At 41.3% G+C, this 23,124-nt stretch overlaps 1 protein-coding gene across 2 annotated transcripts in view; it reads right to left on the bottom strand.

Annotated features, from left to right (window-relative positions):
* Positions 1-22,495, bottom strand: part of Gm15091 (predicted gene 15091) — a 43,365-nt gene extending 20,870 nt beyond the window's left edge. The window contains exons 1-3 of one of the 2 annotated variants that reach the window (XM_011247835.2): positions 22,367-22,495; positions 2,116-2,241; positions 1,316-1,395 (exon numbers count right to left, since the gene is read on the bottom strand). In XM_011247835.2, the coding sequence (XP_011246137.1) occupies positions 1,316-1,395; positions 2,116-2,241; positions 22,367-22,382 (222 nt within the window). In that variant the 5' untranslated portion in view covers positions 22,383-22,495. The remainder of the gene's footprint in view (positions 1-1,315; positions 1,396-2,115; positions 2,242-22,366) is intronic. The other variant, NM_001122735.1, reaches the window with a different exon arrangement.
* Between the last annotated feature and the right edge of the window lie 629 nt (positions 22,496-23,124).

The raw sequence follows: 23,124 nt of genomic DNA, 5'->3' as shown, positions 1-23,124 counted from the left end.
AGAGAGAGAGAGAGAGAGAGAGAGAGAGAGAGAGAGAGAAAGTGTGAGTACACATAATTTTGAGCTTCAAGGAGCTTGAGTGAAGTTGTCATCAGGTGTCCTGCTCTTACTTTCCAAATTACTACCTTGAGATAGGGCCTCTTACAGTACTTGGAGCTAAGTCACAGCTAGTCAGATCCTATATCCATTCCAACAACACTGGGATTACAGGTGTACCCTTGACCAAGACCAAGTTCTGCTTTTTGTGTGGGTTCCATGTCCCCATTCTCCTTTGCAAGTGCTCTTACCCTGCAGACAATTTTCCTGTTCAACCACTGTTTAACACCAGATGCTTATATAACAGCTAAAGAATAACTAGTTCTTACTGTTAAGCTGAACTACTGATACATATCAAAATTCTTGTCCCATGACCCAGTTACCTATGCCAGTTTCGAAGTACAGGGAAGTATAAATTTTTCCTCTGGAAAGTTCCAGAATGTGTTTCATATCCCATTTCACTTAATTTCTATCTTCACATGATTTTTTAATGTGTATAGGTTTGTGTGTGTGTGTGTGTGTGTGTGTGTGTGTGTGTGTGTGTGTGTGTGTTTATGTGTGTGTTTTATGTGAGATTATGCCCCATGTGTGTGGTGTTTACAGAAGCCAGAGGAGGGGTTAAAGCCCTTGAAACTGCATTTAAGTTATAGGACCACTGATGTGGGTGTTGAGAGCTGACCTTGGGTCATCTGGAACACTAGCAAGCACTTTTAAATACTAGGGTATCTCTCTACTCCAGATTTCTGGTTCATACCATTAGTTTTTGAGGGTAGTAAACTATTTTTACACTATAGCTTAAGATAAAAATTTATAAGAGGACAAAATGAGAATAATATTTACAATTAATGACAATCACAAACTATCTATTTTTGTACCTTATAAATTCAAAATTCCCAATGATTAAAATAAAAAATAAAATGTTTTCTGAAATAGTTGAAGGGGCCTTCCTCCTGCTGCAATACACTGCCCACCCCATGATGATCAAGGTTTCTGACCCTCTTCCTTTTGTACACTGCCTTGATCATAGTGTTTTTTTACAAAGAAAAGTAATTATGATACCTAACATATAACACCTTCTTTTAGTTTCATCACTGGAAGACTGAGACAGGACGAACATCAGAAATTCTTTACCAACCTAGGCTACATAGAAAGTGATATACTACCTTGTACTATGGAACTTGTAAGACCTTGTCTTCAAAGAAACAAACACACTCATCTCTAAAAGAACTATGTTACATCTCAGACTCTTGATTTCTGTTAACCCTTAGTGTTCACTTACCAGATGAAGTAGAGGATGATTTGCTGAAAATCTTTGTCTGAAAAAATGGCCATTTCTTCCCCTACTGTCACGTCTGTGTCCTGTGTATTATTTTGAGAAAATTTATTTTCCATATTTTCAGCAGTGAATTCAGTATCTTTTAGAAACAGTTTTTAAAAGATAGGCCTTGTTTTGAAAAATGACTTAGTATTTCAACACTCTAACGTTGTCTGCTTGTCTCACTGAATGCTATACAAGAGTGATTGTCCATTCTATCTATACTCAGCATTTCAAAGTGGCGGTCTTCAGTTTATGTGGAATTCAACATTTGGTTGTATATGGTACCAAACTGGAAACCTATCTAGAAATAATATAAAGACTACGACAACATAAAAATTCTGTTACAATATGTTCCCTACTCCAAACAATACTGTTAGCTTTAAAGAAGACATTCTTCCCATTCAACCTTATTCCATTCACTCAGTGACATTGTTTTCTAACAAAATGTCTTTGTTATGGTGATTAGGCTATTGATCATGCACTTAACACCCCTGTATTGCCTCCCAGTAGTGGATCAACCTGGCAAATTTAAAACAATTACCTCCATTGTTAATTTCTACCCCTGCTCTCCATTAGAAAAGCAGCTCTTATAAATGAAACCTTTTTTTTTTTCATCTGAACTGGAATTAAACGCTTACCAACCTTGTACAAGTCCATGTCTGAAAAATATGAAGCATGTAACATAATATAACATTAGAACAGTGCAAGTTCAAAAATCTGCCTGCTCGTTTTTACCACCTGTGCTGTTCAGTGTACTTTACCTCTCCCTCGCGGATGTCCACGGAAAAATGCCTGCCCTCTGGAGCTTTCTGACTGTATGTCATTCTCCTCATTGTATTCTTTTTCAGAATTAGCAGCTTCTAGATATCTCAGCTGTCTAATTTCGTCTGTACAAGATATTACAGAAAAATTAAAGAAATGAGAAGTCAAATGACAATAACGTCTTCTTAGCCAGAAATTGACATTATATTTCATCATATTATGGAATATATAGAACTGTTAATCCTTTAAAAATCCTAACACTATAGTAAAAGAAAGAATAATTTGTAACAAACTTGCACAACGATAGCAAGATTAAGAGGTTTTATTGTTTCTCTTTACACCACACACACACACACACACACACACACACACACACACACACACACACACACACATTAGCAGGTGTGTTAGAAAGAAATGTTACGTCTCTTCTCCTGGAGCTGGAGCTAGAGTTAGAGTTGCAGGCAGGCATGAAGCAACCAGCTTATATGTAGGAATTGAACTCTGATCTTCTGAAAGAAAAAATACTCTTGAAAAAAAAGTTAAATGTTTTTTAAAAATTAATTCTTGGAGAATTTCATACAATCTATTTTGATCATAATCACCCTACTCATCCCAGATCTAACTCTTCTTCCTTACCCATTCAACTGTGAATCCACCTATTTTTAAAACTCATTAAGTCCAATCTATGTTGCCTATATACTCTTGGATATGCAGCTATCCACTTGAGTGTGGGTAACATGCTAGCATCACAACGTTAAAGAATACAGACTATTCCCATCTAAGCAGCTAACAGTTGCCAGGAGAAATTTCCCAACTCTCCTCAACATGCCAGGAGCTTGTTTGACTTGAGGTACTGGTTGTTCTAGTACTACAATTTCTCCATCTCCATGAGAGTCAACAAGCTATTTCAAAGTATTTATCAGTTTCCACACTAATCTTAAATTTGAATAAGAGCTGATATTTTATTTGGTCAATTGACAATGATCCTGTGAAAGGCATCCTTACAACACAGAAACCTTTGAGAAACATCAAACATATTTAGCAATAATCAGCAATTCTACATGTTACTGAATCAACTAGGGCAATTCAGTAGCTTTTCTATATACCATCAATAAACATACAGATAATAAATATGTGTTATATGTACATTATGCAATATTATTCAGTTGTAAAGAAAAATGATATCATGGAAACTTTGCAGGCAAATAGATGAAGGTAAAAGAGATCATTGTGAGTAAAGTAACTCAGACTCAGAAAGATTAATGTTTCATATTCTCACTTTCTGTCTCTTCTGAGGTTCCTAACTATAAATATGCAGATATGAATATATATCCTAGAGTAACTACAGAGACTTAGGAAGGCAAAAGTCATCCCTCCAATAGTAGGAGCATGGAGAAGCTAAAGAGAGGAGGCTGTTAGTATCATAGAAATGATCTGATCAGGGAAATTCAAAACAGATCTCTAATTACTGAAAATGAGTGAGGTAAATATAGAAGGGGTACAATAACATTAGAGATGTTTAGAAGAAGCACGAGGAATAACTTGAAACTATGTAAAGAAACACTTATGACAATAAAATTCTCTGATATATATATATATATATATATACATACATATATACATATATATACAGACATACATATATAAATATATATATACACAGACATACATATGTATGTGTGTGTGTATATATATATATATATATATATACAATTTAAATGACAAATTTTCATCTCTGTTGAAAATGCTACTTGTAAGAGCCAAAGACAAGCAAGCAAATTCACTAACTCCCACTGAGAGAACCCCTTTTTTGAGGTCTTTGTCAGGGTTGTTCAAGAAACTCTCAAAATATTTCAAGCTGTTTCTATTGCCCTTGATTGCGATTGGGAGTGTAAGGAAAGTCCATATTGGAGAAGTGAACATGCACATCAGATGCTGGCCCAGAGACCTCTGAGTTGGAACTGACCTGAAAGCCTCCTCCCTGAGAACTTGCACTCATGATACCATAAGGACATACAGGTTTCCAATGGATGGAAGCAACCAACACTCCTACTCACTTATGATACCTAAATTCCAGACCAATCAGCATTGCATAATAGCACTAGCAGTATAGTTTTAGCACCAATCCTTGCAGTAATCAACTGCTCTTTAACTGGACTTAAAGACTCATTCAACAGGTGGGAAATCACGGTTGGTACGTTAAACTAGCCAAGTACCCAGGTCTAATGAAGCCATGGATTGTGAAGAAGAATGTACAAATACTACATTACTTAACCAGACAAATAATTTCTTTTTCAACGTTTTTTATATACCCCCAGAGAAATAGAGTCTGTTGCAAAGAGAGGACAAAAACTTCTCTTTGTACCAGATTGAAACAATTACAGAAAACTAGAAGTAATCCAAGTATTTCTTGATCCCAGTCTAATGCATTAATACACCAATAAAACAAAGTGCCTACTTGAATATTATGCAACTTCAGGCAAGAGAAGGATGAATGGTTTTTAGAGCCAGAGGTATAATGAGTTTGCTCTCATAATGTATCTCCCCGGAATGCCAGAAGTGAAATTCATAGTCTCACCAACCTGACTTATAGGAGACCTGAACAAGAGTGTTGCCAATGGACATGCTAATGTGGACATTGAACACTCAAGAGAGCTTAACACTACCTAAAGAACTTTAGGCAACTGAAGAACACTGAGAGGAAGACAAAGTCTCCTCCCCAGGGAAGAGCACACCAATTGTTTACCACAAAGCAAATGGTCAGCCCTAAAAACATAAACATAGAAGATATATTAAATAGACTTTTCATGTTTCATTTATATTTTAGGAATACACATTAACACATATACATACCTGTGATGGGGTAGGGTAAGAAGGAGTTATGTGACAACTATTTAATGAATAAAGAGTACAATATACTTGGAAACAGCAAAGAGGAGCAATATGGTAGGTTTGGTAGGAAGAAAGGGAAGGGAGAAATAGTGTAATTATAATGTCAAAACTGTTAAAATATATGGAAAATATTAATCTGAAGCAAACAAATGTACAATCTAAACTGATGGATGATCCTGGCATTACCAGTGATAAGCACAATCTCAGCACTTAGAAGGGTAAGGCACATGGGCTTCTACACATCAAATTATCTCAAAAATGTGAAAGAAAAATAAATAAATTCAGCAATATTTCAATTGAAATGAAAGGAAAATGATTATTAAAAATGGTATCTACGTTCCCATATTAGAAATGTCTGATGACTAAAAAGAAATATTTAAAATTGATTCTTGAAAATATATCAAGTATTTTAACAGTGACATCCCTTTAATTTTTATAAAATGGTTTATTTATTTTTTAGATCCTGCTAGCTAGACAATAAAATAGAAGGGGACAGAAATACTTCTGTTTTGTTTCTTATAGCATCTGTTTGATGGCAGGATCCATATGTCACAGTTGGTAAACACTTGCTATGCAAGTTTTAGGACCTGAACTGGAACCTCACAACCTTCCCTTTTGTGAGGACCTGTGAGATGGTTTAGTGTGTAAATACAGTTCTTGCCATGCCTGACCCTTGTGACCTCCGTGTTGAAAGGAGAGGAGCAGCTACTCTAAGTCAAACTCTGACTACCACAGGTACACTGTAACATGACACACAAGCCCTGAACACACACAAAGCAAATTAACAGAAAACTTGAAAATGTTTGAACCAAAGGGTATATAAATTATGAACTTTTAGAAGGAAAAAAGACAGGAGAAGCCCTAGCACTTACTGGACAGTCAATCTAGCCTAATCAATAAATTCCAAGTCTCAGGGAGAGACTTCTTTCAAAACAACAACAACAACAACAACAAAACAAAACACACAGGAAGATGGCTCCTGGGGAATAAGACTCAAATTTGACATCTAGGGTTTTTTCAATCTTGTACAAGAATTCCTACACATGTAACAGCTACATGTACACACAAAAATGCTTACACACATGTATATATACACCTGCAAATGCACTTGTCTACACACATACATACACCAATTTGTTAGGAAAAGAGCAAAAGAAAATTTCTCACATTATGCAGTTTGTATTTGATTACTACAGTAAATGAAATTGGTATGAAATTGAAATAGTTTGTTTTTTTTTTTTACAGAAAACTTTTTTTCTCAAATGTATCCATGTGGCCTGTGAAAATTACTGTATATTATTTGTGACCCAGGAACAGCACACAACCCATTTCATAGGAGATAAAGGTAACACAAAGCACCAACTTCCTGGTTTGGTGGCTTACAGTAACAAATTCTGACACTAGAGGGCAGAAACGAGAAAAGGAAAACAAGGGGCAGCCGGTGCTATGCAGACAGATCCTGTCTAACTAAAAATAGGAGAAGATACAGGATCAGAGATCAAGTCCAAGTAGATCAAGGACCTTCACATGAAACCAGATACACTGATAGAAGAAAAGTTAGGAAAGAGCCTCTAACACATCTGCACAGGGGAAAATTTCCTGAACAGAACACTAATGGCTCAGGCTCTAAGATCAACAAATGAAAATGTGACTTTATAAAATTGAAAAGCTTCTGAAAGGCAAAGGACACTGTTAAAAGGAGAAAACGGGAACCAACAGATTGGCCAAAGATCTTCACCAACCCTACATTCTATAGAGTGCTAATAACCAAAATATACAAAGAATTCAAGAAGTTAGACTCTAGAGAACCAAATAACCTTATTAAAAAATGGGGTACAGATCTTCTGTATTCATTTCTTTGTTGAGGGAAATCTGGGCAGTTTCCAGCTTCTGGCTACTATAAATATAGCTGCAATGAACATAGTGGAGCATGTGTCCGTATGACATGTGGCAACACCTTCTGTGTATATGGCCAGGAGTGGTATAGCTGGATCTTCATTACTATGTCCAATTTTCTGAGGTCCTGCAAGACTGATTTCCATATGGGTTGTACTAGCTTGCAATCCCACCAGCAATGAAGGAGTGTTCTTCTATCTCCACATCCTCACCAACATCTGCTGTTAGCTGAGAGTTTTTATTATTGGATATTTTTTCATTTACATTTCAAAAGTTTTCTCTTCTCCTGGTTTCCCCTCCAAAAAACACCTTCCCCCTACTCAGCAACCCACCCACTCCCACTTTCTGGCCCTGGCATTCCCCCAAACTGGGGCATAGAGCCTTCAAAGGACAAATGGCCTATCCTCCCATTGATGGACATCCTACTAGCCCATCCTCTGCTGCACATGCAGGTCAGCTGAGTTTTTGATCTTAGCAATTCTGACTGGTGTGAGGTGTAATGTCATGGTCTTTTTGATTTGCATTTCCCTGATATCTAAGAATGTTGAGATTTTCTTTAGGTGTTTCTCAGAGCCATTTGAGATTCCTCAGTTGAAAACTCCTTGTTTAGAGCTGTATCCCATTTTTATTGGATATTTTCTTTATTTACATTTCAAATATTTTCCCCTTTCTGGGTCTGTCTCCCCTTCTGAAATGCTCTATCCCATCTCCACTCTCCCTGCATCTATGAGGGTGCTCACCCACCCACCTGACCACTCCCTTCTTCCTGCTCTGGCATTTCCTTACACAAAGGCAATGAACAGCCTCAGGCCCAAAGACCTCTCATCCTACTCTGCCTCATATGTGACCAGCAACATGGGTTCCTCCATGTGTATTCTTTGCTTGGTGGTCTACTTCCTGGGAGCTTCGGGGTCGGGGGGGGGGGGAGTCTGGTCTGTTCACACTGTTATTCCCTCTATGGGGCTGAAAACCCCTCAGCTCCTTGAATCACTTCTCCAATTCCTCCATCAGGGAACCCCAAACTCAGTCCAATGGCTGGCTGTGAGCATCTACCTCTGTATCAGTCAGGCTCTGGCACAGTCTTTCTGGAGACAGCCATATCAAGTTAACATCAGCAAGCACTTCCCAACATCCAAGCTGTCTTGGATGCAAGCTGCTTTTCATGGTGGTTTGCTGTGCTGAGGATCAAACTCAGTACTTTGTGCATGCTGGTCAAGCACTCTGCCAACTAAGCTGGACCCTACTTCTTAACAAACACAGTTTACAAATAAAGGCCTTTGACAGTTCTCCTGTTTTTATTTTATTTTATTCATTTCATTTTATTTTTATTGTCCCTTTCATGCATCCCCCTTCCCTGTTACCCCTCCACAAACTCCACCTCCCCCCTCTCCCCACTCTCCTTTGACTTGATGAGGGTGCTCCTCCAGCTACTCACCCACTCCCACCTCACAGATCTAGCTTCCCACTACACTGGGGCACCAAACCTCCACAGGACCAATGGCTTCCCTTCCCATTGATATCAGATAAGCCCACCCTATGCTACATATGTACCTAGAGCCATGGATCCTACAAACGCTGTCCCCAAATCACCGTAGCCACAGCATCCAAAGGAGCACAGATTTGGATTGGCAAGATGTTGTTTTACAAGCCATACTATGGTCATTTAAAAAGAAAAGAAAAGCAAAACCAAAGAACCCTGTTTTTAAAAGTGTATGTTTTGCACATCATTGAGACCAGGTATCACTTTGCAGCTCAGATTTTACTCAAAATTATATAAACCTGTTTCACCTGCCCCAGTCTTCTGGCTACAGGGTGAGCCTCCACGTCCAGTCTTTTATGAAGAGCCTGAAAACAATCTGTTTGTGGACCTGGAGTAGGAAACTGAGGGTCTTGTGAATACAACATTCAGACCTACACCCACTAAGTTCCATTACTGGAAGGGGATTATAAGCATGTACCATTATATTGAATGCAGGTATTTATCTGTGTTAGGCATGTACAGTACAAGGTTAACTACATCTCCAGGTGTGTGCTCTCCATTTTTATACAGGAATGATCCCATACAACATTTATTAAAAACTCAAGCAAAGAAATTTTAGACTTTGGACCCTCGTTGGCTTGTAAATTGTATTAATATTTTTATCTGAAAGCATTAATTTTGTGAGAGCATTATTCAATAATTACAAAATATTAAAACAAGACAAGTTTTCTACACACTGAATCACAACTGAGAAAGTACTTCATACAGTGGACACTCTAAAGAATGTGACAGAGGAGATGGGGGAAAATTCATGAGTCTCGCTCCAGTGCATGGGAGACCCTCGGTGTCATCACCTGTGATGGGTGGAGACAAGTTAAGTAACAGGTTCCTCTCACTCTCTGAGATTCAAGCTATACTTACTTCCAGAAGCCTTTAAAATGGGGATTCTACAGATTTCCTTAGTGTCTTTCTTTTTTTTTTTTTTTTTTTTTTTTTTTTTTCCATTTTTTTATTAGGTATTTAACTCATTTACATTTCCAATGCTATACCAAAAGTCCCCCATATCCACCCACCCCCACTCCCCTGCCCACCCACTCCCCCTTTTTGGCCCTGGTATTCCCCTGTACTGGGGCATATAAAGTTTGCAAGTCCAATGGGCCTCTCTTTCCAGTGATGGCCGACTAGGCCATCTTTTGATATATATGCAGCTAGAGTCAAGAGCTCCGGGGTACTGGTTAGCTCATAATGTTGTTCCACCTATAGGGTTGCAGATCCCTTTAGCTCCTTGGCTACTTTCTCTAGCTCCTCCATTGGGAGCCCTATGATCCATCCATTAGCTGACTGTGAGCATCCACTTCTGTGTTTGCTGGGCCCCGGCATAGTCTCACAAGAGACAGCTACATCTGCGTCCTTTCAATAAAATCTTGCTAGTGTATGCAATGGTGTCAGCGTTTGGATGCTGATTATGGGGTGGATCCCTGGCTATGGCAGTCTCTACATGGTCCATCCTTTCATCTCAGCTCCAAACTCCGTCTCTGTAACTCCTTCCATGGGTGTTTTGTTCCCAAATCTAAGGAGGGGCATAGTGTCCACACTTCAGTCTTCATTCTCCTTGAGTTTCATGTGTTTAGCAAATTATATCTTATATCTTGGGTATCCTAGGTTTGGGGCTAATATCCACTTATCAGTGAATACATATTGTGTGAGTTTCTTTGTGAATGTGTTACCTCACTCAGGATGATGCCCTCCAGGTCCATCCATTTGGCTAGGAATTTCATAAATTCATTCTTTTTAATAGCTGAGTAGTACTCCATTGTGTAGATGTACCACATTTTCTGTATCCATTCCTCTGTTGAGGGGCATCTAGGTTCTTTCCAGCTTCTGGCTATTATAAATAAGGCTGCTATGAACATAGTGGAGCATGTGTCCTTCTTACCTGTTGGGGCATCTTCTGGATATATGCCCAGGAGAGGTATTGCTGGATCCTCCGGTAGTACTATGTCCAGTTTTCTGAGGAACCGCCAGACTGATTTCCAGAGTGGTTGTACAAGCCTGCACTCCCACCAACAATGGAGGAGTGTTCCTCTTTCTCCACATCCTCGCCAGCATCTGCTGTCACCTGAATTTTTGATCTTAGCCATTCTGACTGGTGTGAGGTGGAATCTCAGGGTTGTTTTGATTTGCATTTCCCTGATGATTAAGGATGTTGAACATTTTTTCAAGTGCTTCTCTGCCATTCGGTATTCCTCAGGTGAGAATTCTTTGTTCAGTTCTGAGCCCCATTTTTTAATGGGGTTATTTGATTTTCTGAAGTCCACCTTCTTGAGTTCTTTATATATGTTGGATATTAGTCCCCTATCTGATTTAGGATAGGTAAAGATCCTTTCCCAATCTGTTGGTGGTCTTTTTGTCTTATTGACGGTGTCTTTTGCCTTGCAGAAACTTTGGAGTTTCATTAGGTCCCATTTGTCAATTCTCGATCTTACAGCACAAGCCATTGCTGTTCTGTTCAGGAATTTTTCCCCTGTGCCCATATCTTCAAGGCTTTTCCCCACTTTCTCCTCTATAAGTTTCAGTGTCTCTGGTTTTATGTGAAGTTCCTTGATCCACTTAGATTTGACCTTAGTACAAGGAGATAAGTATGGATCGATTCGCATTCTTCTACACGATAACAACCAGTTGTGCCAGCACCAATTGTTGAAAATGCTGTCTTTCTTCCACTGGATGGTTTTAGCTCCCTTGTCGAAGATCAAGTGACCATAGGTGTGTGGGTTCATTTCTGGATCTTCAATTCTATTCCATTGGTCTACTTGTCTGTCTCTATACCAGTACCATGCAGTTTTTATCACAATTGCTCTGTAGTAAAGCTTTAGGTCTGGCATGGTGATTCCGCCAGAGTCTTGCCCAACACCCGCAAGGGCCCACACGGGACTCCCCACGGGACCCTAAGACCTCTGGTGAGTGGACCACAGTGCCTGCCCCAATCCAATCGCGCGGAACTTGAGACTGCGGTACATAGGGAAGCAGGCTACCCGGGCCTGATCTGGGGCACAAGTCCCTTCCGCTCCACTCGAGACTCGAGCCCCGGGCTACCTTGCCAGCAGAGTCTTGCCCAACACCCGCAAGGGTCCACACGGGACTCCCCACGGGACCCTAAGACCTCTGGTGAGTGGACCACAGTGCCTGCCCCAATCCAATCGTGCGGAACTCGAGACTGCGGTACATAGGGAAGCAGGCTACCCGGGCCTGATCTGGGGCACAAGTCCCTTCCGCTCCACTCGAGACTCGAGCCCCGGGCTACCTTGACAGCAGAGTCTTGCCCAACACCCGCAAGGGCCCACACGGGACTCCCCACGGGACCCTAAGACCTCTGGTGAGTGGACCACAGTGCCTGCCCCAATCCAATCGCGCGGAACTTGAGACTGCGGTACATAGGGAAGCAGGCTACCCGGGCCTGATCTGGGGCACAAGTCCCTTCCGCTCCACTCGAGACTCGAGCCCCGGGCTACCTTGACAGCAGAGTCTTGCCCAACACCCGCAAGGGCCCACACGGGACTCCCCACGGGACCCTAAGACCTCTGGTGAGTGGAACACAGCGCCTACCCCAATCCAATCGCGCGGAACTTGAGACTGCGGTACATAGGGAAGCAGGCTACCCGGGCTTGATCTGGGGCACAAACCCCTTCCACTCCACTCGAGCCCCGGCTACCTTGCCAGCTGAGTCGCCTGACACCCGCAAGGGCCCACACAGGATTCCACACGTGATCCTAAGACCTCTAGTGAGTGGAACACAACTTCTGCCAGGAGTCTGGTTCGAACACCAGATATCTGGGTACCTGCCTTGCAAGAAGAGAGCTTGCCTGCAGAGAATACTCTGCCCACTGAAACTAAGGAGAGTGCTACCCTCCAGGTCTGCTCATAGAGGCTAACAGAGTCACCTGAAGAACAAGCTCTTAACAGTGACAACTAAAACAGCTAGCTTCAGAGATTACCAGATGGCGAAAGGCAAACGTAAGAATCCTTAGTGTCTTTCTTAACTAGATAATTGGAAATTTAAGAAGAGAGCATTGCTCACATATTAGAGTGCCAAGTGTTAAATTAATACTGTACACTCCATAAATCTTTGTGTGACTATAGTTGAGGACATCTGTTAGGCTGTCTTGGAAATGCAAGAGAATATCACAGAACTCTGAACCAGGCCTTTTTTTTTTTTTTTTTTTGTCTTATTGTCTAAAAGTTAGACATGGCAAACAGAGAGCCACAATTTTAGGCATGTGTTTGCTTTTAAATCCAATTCTGGTATACTTAACACCTTTTACCTTAAGTAAGATTTATAATGTAGTTTGGGATATTAATATTAATGACAAGTATAAAAATGACATCTTGGCCCTTTTATATATTTATTTTGTAATTATTTGTATGTGCTTATCTATATGGCCATGTACTTGCATGTGTGTTCTGGAAAGCAGAGTATGGACTTGGATACCAGGGACCTGTAGTTAGTCATGTTTTAGATCTCTTGGCCCCAGAACCCAGTACCATAATAAAAGGGGAAACTGGGGTTAAAGGGTGCTCAATTGGCAGTCTGAAAGGAAAGATCCTTTCTAACCGAAAAAAAAAAAAAACCAAAAAACAAAACAAAACAAAACAAAAAAAAAACAAAACAGAAAAAAAACAAAAAAAAAAAAAACACCCAACTCAGTTACTACCTCTTCATCTATCCATACCATCCCCAAGGCCCAACTTTAGACTCTCATATTGGCTTGGTACACCACAAAGAACATCAGACTGAAAGTTCTGCCATTAGTTAAGGAAATTAATACACTAATATTGCAGGCCAGAAAGTGACCCTTTATTTGCTTCCTCCTCAAACAACTTCTAATAATGATTTCTAAGAACAATCAAGGAAACCAACGAAATTAATGCTCACTCTCTCACTTCAAATATAGATATTTAAATTTTTACTTTTAGGCACATGGCTTTGGAGACAAGATTATCTGCTTTTGGTCACCCCTTATCAGACTTTCTTTTCCTATCTCTGGTCTGGTGCTCTTTTCTGTAATCTGAATCCTCTATACCATATATTTTTAAGCTTTGGGTTTTTTGTTTGTTTGTTTTTTGTTTTCATAGACAGGATCTATCTGAGTGACACCTCAGTCTGGGCTCAAATACATAAATATTTAATTGTCTCTACCTCACACGTGATGAGACTTAAGTCATGTGTTATCAGGCCCTGCAACCTCTCCCCATTTCTTTCACTCTTTCTGTGTCTTCCTGTTTCCAGCTCTGGGTATAAGTATATTCTCTATTCTGTGCTTCCAGTCAGTTACTCCTTTCTCAACAGTGTGCAGATCCACTTGTTCCTGCAGCAGAGGTTGCTTGTTAAACAGTTTATGCCATATTCAAAAATATACTATCACAGACAGACACTCACAGTCACAAAAACACCCAGAAACACAGTTGCACACACTCACAGACACACACAGACTCAGGCACACAGACACAGAAACTCACACAGACACACACACCCCATACACACACACACACACACACACACACACACACACACATATTTTTCTGTTACTTTGAAGCCCTTGTTAATGATAACAAAGTGCTGCTTAGTGAGGATGTTCAGGGAGTAAAAGAAGGAAAGGACTGGGCAGGGAGGGGCTGCAGTATTAAGCTGTGGCTTGTGGGATAACTGAAATCTATATCCAGGCATGGGACAATAGTGATTTATACAAACAATCAAGGACACCCATCCAACAAATGTTCATGCTCTACTTTTTCTGTCGTTTTAATTTGAGGATCCCTGGAAAGCTAGCCTAACATCCACGAATGAAGCCCATCCCACACCCTCCCAGCCACGTCTCCTTAAAAAAAAAATCCTCTGTTATACCCTTCTGGCATTCTAATTCCCAGATTCCTAGAAGGCAATCCCTAGGCTCGAGGTATGTGATCCTGGAGGTGGGAACTCTGCAAGCTCCCTGTCCTCACTCAAAAACAAGGGCCGTTTTACTGTTGCCCCATCCAATATCCATCAATCACTAGGATGTTTATAGTTTCCCTTCCAGAATAGAGGGTTTGATGGGGTAGAGGGGCACTGCGCCAAAACGTCTAAAAGCCCCTCCTCGAATGAGGAAGTCAGGAGAGACAGAGCCTGAGCCCTCTCGGGAATTCTCCACACCTCCAGGCGCCATTTTGAGCCGCTAGGATTATGAAGAGGTCTCCCAGTCAACAACCTTTTCTGACCAGTGGGAACCCTGAGCAGGGATAGGGGTCGCGCTGCTACTCTCAAACTAGAGAGAACTGGTTACCTTCACGGTTCACCATCAGGTTGCCACCTCCTGTGAGAGTCCCAGCACCTCAAAGCCCAGAGATCCACTTGCTGAGGTGTGTCTTCCCCAGACCAGTCTGAGGCTCTCAACAGTTTCCTAAAGGCGTTCTCCAATCACTGTGCTTCCTGCACTGTTGCAGAGGCTCAGTGGCCAGAGTTCAGCCTATGCATAAATTATGTGAAATGTATAACCTGAAAGTAAGAATGCTTTTCCCCCCAACAACTGGTCCCTTGATTTTCTGTGTACCCAGCTTGATGACTTGCTGGCTGGATTAGAAATCAAAATGGGAATTATTTTCCTGCTTTTTTTTTCTCTGTTAAAACAACTGGAGACATATAACAGGTGTTAAACTCTTTCCATGGAGGCCTTAGGACATGAATTTGATGCCCAGATTCCCTGCAGAAACCACACACTCAAGGGCCAGTGAAATGGCTCAGTGAGTCACTGTAGTTGCTGTCTTTTGAACAACCTAAGCTGGATCCCTGGGAATGGCATGGTGAAAATAATGAACCAACTCCTGCACCTGATGCTCTAATCCACACATATATGCACCATAGCATGCCACATGACATCTGACTCCATACCAAAAGAAACAATATATGGAAATAATATGTAGAGCACCATGATTTAAAACAGTAATCCCTCCTGTGTGAAGGCAGAACTCAGAGAATCCCTAGGATGTTATAGTGGACAACTACCTTGGCCTGACTGCTAAGCCCCAGGTCCCTCTGAGAGACTGATCTCAGCAGACATGAGGAGGATTTCTGATGAACAAGTGTCAGAGGTACCAGTTAGCCTCCACATGGAATTAGACACACCTAACAGCATTACTGTTACATACAGTACATAAAAATGTGTACGTGTTCACATAGTAACAGAAGCACACAGAGATGTAGCCACACCTTCACCATCATACACACACACACACACACACACACACAAGAGATTCTGGCAGAGAAGAAAAGAAAAAATAGATTATTTGCACAGTGAGCATGTAATTATTCCTTAAACTCTTGCTCTGGGATCATTTTAAACCTCAAAATGTTTGCTACTATTTCTCCATGAGGCCATTCAAAGGTACTTAGTAACTGATTTTCTCTGTAGCTCTAGAATATAATTCAATCCACTTTATGGAAAGACAAACTTAAAGCAAAGTGAACAACAAACCTGTGTGGTGGCTGACACTAAAATCTTGCTCTAGCGGAAGACCACAGCAATGTAAGACAGAGAGGGCCAGCCAGTGCTGTGTATCCAAAATCTATCTATATACATAAAAATCACCCAAGGTCACAACTTGTTCAGAACTCCTGAGGTTTACTTTATCATAGAGTGCTTGACTAGATTGCAACAAACACTGAATTTGATATCCAGGGCAACATCCTATCCAGACAGACTGTACCAGTCTTGAATCCAGTTTATTGCTTGCTTCATGACTCAATGGAAGATAACCATGTTAAAAAAATATAACATGTTAAATTAAAAAAAATTAAAATTTTACTTAAGGCACATGGCTTTGGAGACAAGACTACCTGCTGTTTTTCAGACCCTAGTTTTTCAGACCTTCTTTCCCATGCCTGTCCTGGTTCTGTTTTCTCTAATCTGAATCCTCTATATCATTTCTTTTTTAATCTTTGGTTTTGTTTTAGGAGAAAGGGTCTTTCTGTATGAAAGCTCGGTCTGGGCTCACATCCACAAATATGCCCTTGCCTCTGCCTCACCACTGCTAAGAATCAAGTCATTTGCTACCATGCCCTGAACCTCTCATTTCTTTCACTCCTTCTGTGTCTTCCTGTTTCCAGCTCTGGGTCTAACTGTTTTTTTTAATTCTGTGCTTCTAGTCAGTTACTCCCTTCTCACCAAAGTGCAGACACTCCTTTAACCTGCACCCTACGCAACTTGTTAAATATTTTATGCCATATTCACATTCATACTCTCAAAGACAGACTCACAAGGACACAAACAAAACCAGAGACAGTCCCACACACTCACACACACACACACACACACACACAGAATACACAGACCCTCAGACACACAGACACACAGACATAGGCACGCACACACAAACACACAGACACACACACACACACACACACACACACACACACACACACTTTCACTGTTGCTTTGAAGCCCTTGTTAATACCAACAAATTGCTGCTTAGTGGATAGCCAGGGAATGTTCAGGGAGTGAAAGAAGGAAAGGCCTGGGCAGGGAGGGGCTGCACGATTAAGCTGTAGTTTGTGGGATAACTGAAGTCTATATCCAGGCATGGGACAATAGTGATTTATACAAACAATCAAGGAAACCCATACAACAAATGTTCATGCTCCATTTAATTTGAGGATCCCTGGAAAGCTAGCCTTACATCCATGAAGGAAGCCCATCACACATGCTCACAGCCACGCCCCCTAAAAAATCATGTGCTATACCCTTCTGGCATTCTAATTCCCAGATTCCTAGAAGACTAACACTAGGCTTTAGTTATGTGATACTGGAGGTGGGAACTCACCAAGCCCATTGTGCTTACTCAAAAATAAGAGCCATTTTACTGTTGCCGCATCCAATAACCATCAATAGCTAGGATAATAAAGTTTCCCTTCTAGAATAGATACTTTGATGGGGTAGAGGGGCACAGTGCCAGAACGGCTAAAAGCCCCTCCTTGAATGAGGAAGACAGGAGAGATAGTGCCCTAGCCCTTTCTGGAAATCTCCACACCTCCAGATGCCATTTTGAGGCACCGGGGTTATGCAGAGGTCTCCCAGTCAACATCCTTTTCTGACCAGTGGGAACCCTGAGGAGGGAGAGGGTTCACGCTGCTACTTTCCAACTAGAGAGAACTGGTTACCTTCACAGTTCGCCATCAGGTTGACACATCCTGTGGGAGTCCCAGCCACCTCAAAGCACAGAGATCCACATGCTGAGGTGTGTCTTCCCCGGCCCAACCCGAGGCTCTCAACACTTCCCTAAATGTGACCTCCAATCACTGTCCTTCCTGCACAGTTGCAGAGGCTCAGGGGCCAGAGTTCAGCCTATGCTAGGCCACACAACGCCTCCAATCCCAAGTGAGGGGCAGGGAAAGCATCTATCTTCACATGCCTGCTACTCTGCTACCGAGGGGCATTTTCACAAAGTTCAACCGCTGGGATGGAAAACCTGGAAAAACTTCATCATGCCATAAGCTTTTCTACCAGCTCCTTAAATGTATTCTCTGTTGTATACTAGAAAAATCCAGATCATTACTAACGGGCTCTAAATAGTTCTGTTCACACTGATCTCAACTTGTTTTATTTCTTTTCATTTTGATTTCTCAGTTCATCTTTTTGGTTATTTTGCCTCCGTGTTGCCTGTGACTCAAGTGTGTGCATGATGCCTGTGCAGTCCATAAGAGGGCTCAGTTCTCCTGGAATCCATGGTTGTGAGCAATGTGCTGGGAATCAATCCGTGTTGTTTGAAGAAACAGCCCACCCAATATTCTTAACTATATGGTGTCAGAGGTGAGGAAAAAATATGATAGAAAGAAAGATGAAATTTTAAGACCTGTAAGTCATGCAAAGAACTCAGAAATTTCTAGTAGTTTGTGAGCCTAGAGGCTGCCTGGGGGTGAGAAAAAAAGAAAAAACAACCTGGATATTCCCCTTACTTAAAACATTCCTGGGAACAGCTTAACCTTAAACATAGAGGAATGTGAGGACATAACAGGGCTATCTAAACTGAGTCAACTATTCACAGAACTCTGACACCCTGCACGTACATGTAATTTTTCTGCTGATGTTTGAATAAGCCAATAATGTGCCGCTATGCTGAATTCCAGACCCCTAAGCCCCTTACCCCATGAAAACCCCGAGCTTTTGAGCCTTGTGGACAACATCCTTTATCTCCTGTGTGGGGATTCATGTTGGTCCAGAACTCTGTAATTAAACTACCTTGTCTAATTACATCAAGATGGTCCTTCGTGATTTTTTGGATGCATGCTGAATGGGGAATTGAGTGAGGGTTTCCCCACTAGGTTTTATCAGGATATGACTCAAGGGTTCCTAAAGGAGTATAGAATGCAGACTATGTTTTTATAATTGGAAAGGGTAATTAAGACCAAATCTTGAAGGATTTTTAAACTTAAATGTACTTCCCATTAAAATTGGAAGGAAATTATACATTTGTAGCACATGTTTTATCTACATTTCTGATATATTCCTGTCTGGTTCTGAAATTGGGCTGTAGCTGAAGTGTCCATGTAAATAACTCTTATCTTCCTGACCTAGCCTCATTACATTTGATTACCTACACATATTCTCAGATATTATTATGTTTCTAGTCCATTATTCTTGACATCAAACTCAGATTCTCATGCTTGCAAGCATGCACTATGTCCCAGAACTCAGCCTAGCCAGCAGTCATTTAATGTTCCAGTGTATTACATGAGCCTGGTATTGAAGTTTTGAAAAAACAGTTTGTCTATTTTGAAGAATACTCCAGGTAGGACTGTGTATATGCAAAATCCCAGCACTGTTAAAAGCAGAAGAATGGGGAATTTACTGTCACCCTCAGTGACAATGGTTGTTTCCAGCCAGCAGGCTTTAAAGGAAACACTTTCTTAAAAACCAAACGAAACAAATGAAATTATCACATCCCTGAATGAGCATTGCCTGACAGATTATATCTAAAATTTCATGTCTTAAACTGCAGAAGCAGAAAGATTGCATTGGAATGCCAGTTCAGTGAACACTGGATTTTAGGACAGACCATTGACCACAATATTGTTTCAAGACAGGTTGCCCCTACACTATGAAGTTTCACAGAAAAAAAATCAAGAGGTAAATAAACGAAGTTATGAATACACAAACACATAAACAAATGCAGCATAATATCAACTGAAAGGTCAGAAAATCATAATAGGATAAGTTTTCTTTGCTTCCAAACTCTAAATGCACCGATGATAAATGCATATGTTATTTGAAAGTAAGAATTTTTCCCCCACGCACCAACCCACAACTGGTTCTTTGATTTTCTGTGTACGCAGCTTAATATCTTGATGGCTGGATTAGAAACTCAGAATGGGAATAATTTTTCTGTCTTTCTTTTTTTTCTGTTAAAAGATCTTGTCTTTTTTTTTTTTTTTTTTGTCTGTTAAATAAGCTGGAGACATATAGCAGTTGGTAAACTCTTTCCATGGATTCCTTAGGACCTGAATTAGATGCCCAGATTCCCTGAAGAACCACACACTCAAGGGCCAGTGAAATGCCTCAGTGAGTCACTGTAGTTGCTCTTTTTCTGGGCGAACTATGTTGGATCCCTAGGAATGGCATTGTGAAAAGAATGAGCAAACTCCTGCACCATATGCTCTAATCCACACATATTTGCACCATAACATGCCACATGACACCTGACTCCATACCAAAAGAAACAATATACATAAATAATATGTGGAGCACCATGATTTATAACAGTAATCCCTAGTGTGTAAAGGCCGAGCTCAGAGAATCCCTAGGATGTTGTAGTGGACAACTACCCTGGCCTGACTCCTAAGCCCCAGATACCTATGAGAGTCTGGTCAGAAGACAGGAGGAGTATTCCTGATGAACAAGAGTCAAAGGTAACAACCTCCACATGGAAGTAGACACACCTAATAGCACAAATACACAAATATGTGCACCTGTTCACATACCAACAAAAGCACACAAATATGTAACAACGCCTTTACCATCATACACACACAAGCGATTCTGGCAGAGAAGAAAGGAAATATTATGTTAGGTGTGCAGTAAGTAATTATTCCTTAACCTCTTGCTCTGGGATCATTTTAGACCTCAAACCGTTTGCTCCTGTTTCTCCATGAAGCCAGTCAAAGGTACTTCGTAACTGATTTTATCTGTAGCTCAGGAAATGAATACAATCGGTTTTTTGGAAGGACAAACCAAAAGCAGAGTGAACAACAAGCCAGGTGTGGTGGCTGACACTAAAATCTTGCACTGGCAGCAGACCCCAGCAATGTAAGACAAAGAAGGCCAGCCTGTGCTGTGTATCCAGAATCTGCCGACATATATAAAAACCACTCAAGGTCTTAACTTGTTCAGAAGACGGGAAAGTTACTTTTTCATAGAGTGCTTGACTAGATTGCACCAAAGCACTGAATTTGATACCCAGGGCAGCATCTGATTCAGACAGACTGTACCAGCCTTGAATTTAAGTTATCCCATGCTTCAAGACCCAATGGAAGATATCCTGCAGTGAGACCTTGTTAAAAAACAATACCTTGGTAAGTAAAAAATTTAAATTTTACATTAGGCACATGGCTTTGGAGACAAGATTAACTGCTGTTTGTCAGACCCTAGTCAGACCTTTTCTCATGAATGTTCTGGTTCTTATTTCTTATTTCTCTATTCTGAATCTGCTATATAATTTCTTTTTTAATCTTGTTTTGTTTTAGGAGAATGGGTCTGTCTGTATGACAGATCAGTCTGGGCTCACATCCAGAAATATGCACTTGCCTCTGCCTCACCACTGATAAGACTGAAGTCATGGGCTACCATGCCCTGCAACTTCTCCCCACTTCTTTTGCTCCTTCTGTGTCTTCCTGTTTCTAGCTCTGGATGTGACTGTATTCTTAATTCTGTGCTTCCAGTCACTTACTCCCTTCTCAACAGTGTGCAGACATTCCTGTAACCTACAGCCTATGTAACTTGTTAAACATTTTATGCCATATTCACATACATACTCTCATAGACAGACTCACACAGACAGAAACACACCCAGAGACAGTCCCCCCAACACACACACAGAATACAAAGACCCTCAGACACACAGACACTGACACAGACAGACAGACAGACAGACAGACAGACACAGAAAACACACACACACACACACACACACACAAACACACACACACACACACATTTTCACGGTTAATTTGAAGCCCTTGTTAATGATAACAAAGTGCTGCTTAGTGAGAATGTTCAGGGAGTAAAAGAAGGAAAGGACTGGGCAGGGAGGGGCTGCATTATTAAGCTGTGGCTTGTGGGATAATTGAAGTCTATATCCAGGCATGGGACAATAGTGATTTATACAAACAATCAAGGACACCCATCCAACAAATGTTCATGCTCTACTTTTTCTGGCGTTTTAATTTGAGGATCCCTTGAAAGCTAGCCTTACATCCATGAATGAAGCCCATCCCACACCATCCCAGCCACATCCCCCTAAATGAAATCCTCTGTTATACTCTTCTGGCATTCTAATTCCCAGATTCCTAGAAGGCGATCCCTAGGCTCTAGGTATGTGATCCTGGAGGTGGGAATTCTGCAAGCCCCCTGTCCTCACTTGAAAATAAGGGCCGTTTTACTGTCGCCCCATCCAATAACCATCAATCGCCAGGATGTGTAAAGTTTCCCTTCTAGAATAGAGGGGTTAATGGGGTAGAGGGGCACTGCGCCAAAACGTCTAAAAGCCCCTCCTCGAATGAGGAAGTCAGGAGAGACAGAGCCCGAGCCCTCTAGGGAATTCTCCACACCTCCAGGCGCCATTTTGAGCCGCCGGGAATATGCAGAGGTCTCCCAGTCAACATCCTTTTCTGACCAGTGGGAACCCTGAGCAGGGATAGGGGTCGCGCTGCTACTCTCAAACTAGAGAGAACTGGTTACCTTCATGGTTCGCCATCACTTTGCCACCTCCTGTGGGAGTCCCAGCCACCTCAAAGCACAGAGATCCACTTGCTGAGGTGTGTCTTTCACGGACCAGCCTGAGGCTCTCAACACTCCCCTAAAGGCGTCCTCCAATCACTATCCTTCCTGCACTGTTGCAGAGGCTCAGTGGCCAGATTTCAGCCTATGCCAGGCCACACCACGCATCCAATCCCAAGTGAGGGGCGGGGAAAGCAGCTATCTTCACATGCCTGCTACTCTGCTCCCGAGGGGCATTTTCACAGAGTTCCACAGCTGGCCTGGATAACTTCTAAGAACTTCATCATGCCACAAGCTTTCCTACCAGCTACTTAAATCTATTCTCTGTTGTATACTAGGGAAATCCTGATCATTATAAACGGGCTCTAAATAATTCTGTTCACACTAATCTCAATGTGTTTCATTTCTTTTCTTTTTTTTTTTTTTTTTCAATCTGAAGTTTTTTATTATATATTGTCATTTGTATTTCTTTCTTTTTTTTTTTTTTTCCTTTTTTTTTTCCATTTTTTATTAGGTATTTCGCTCATTTACATTTGCAATGCTATACCAAAAGTCCCCCATAGCCACCTACCCCCTCTCCCCTACCCACCCACTCCTCTTTTATGGCCCTGGCGTTCCCCTGTACTGGGGCATATAAAGTTTGCGTGTCCAATGGGCCTCTCTTTCCAGTGATGGCCGACTAGGCCATCTTTTGATGCATATGCAGCTAGAGTCAAGAG

The sequence above is a fragment of the Mus musculus genome, chromosome X (genome assembly GCF_000001635.26).
Source record: "Mus musculus strain C57BL/6J chromosome X, GRCm38.p6 C57BL/6J".
Classification (NCBI taxonomy): domain Eukaryota; kingdom Metazoa; phylum Chordata; class Mammalia; order Rodentia; family Muridae; genus Mus; species Mus musculus.
The sequence above is the reverse complement of the archived record's forward strand: the minus strand, read 5'-3'. Positions and strand labels throughout refer to the sequence as shown.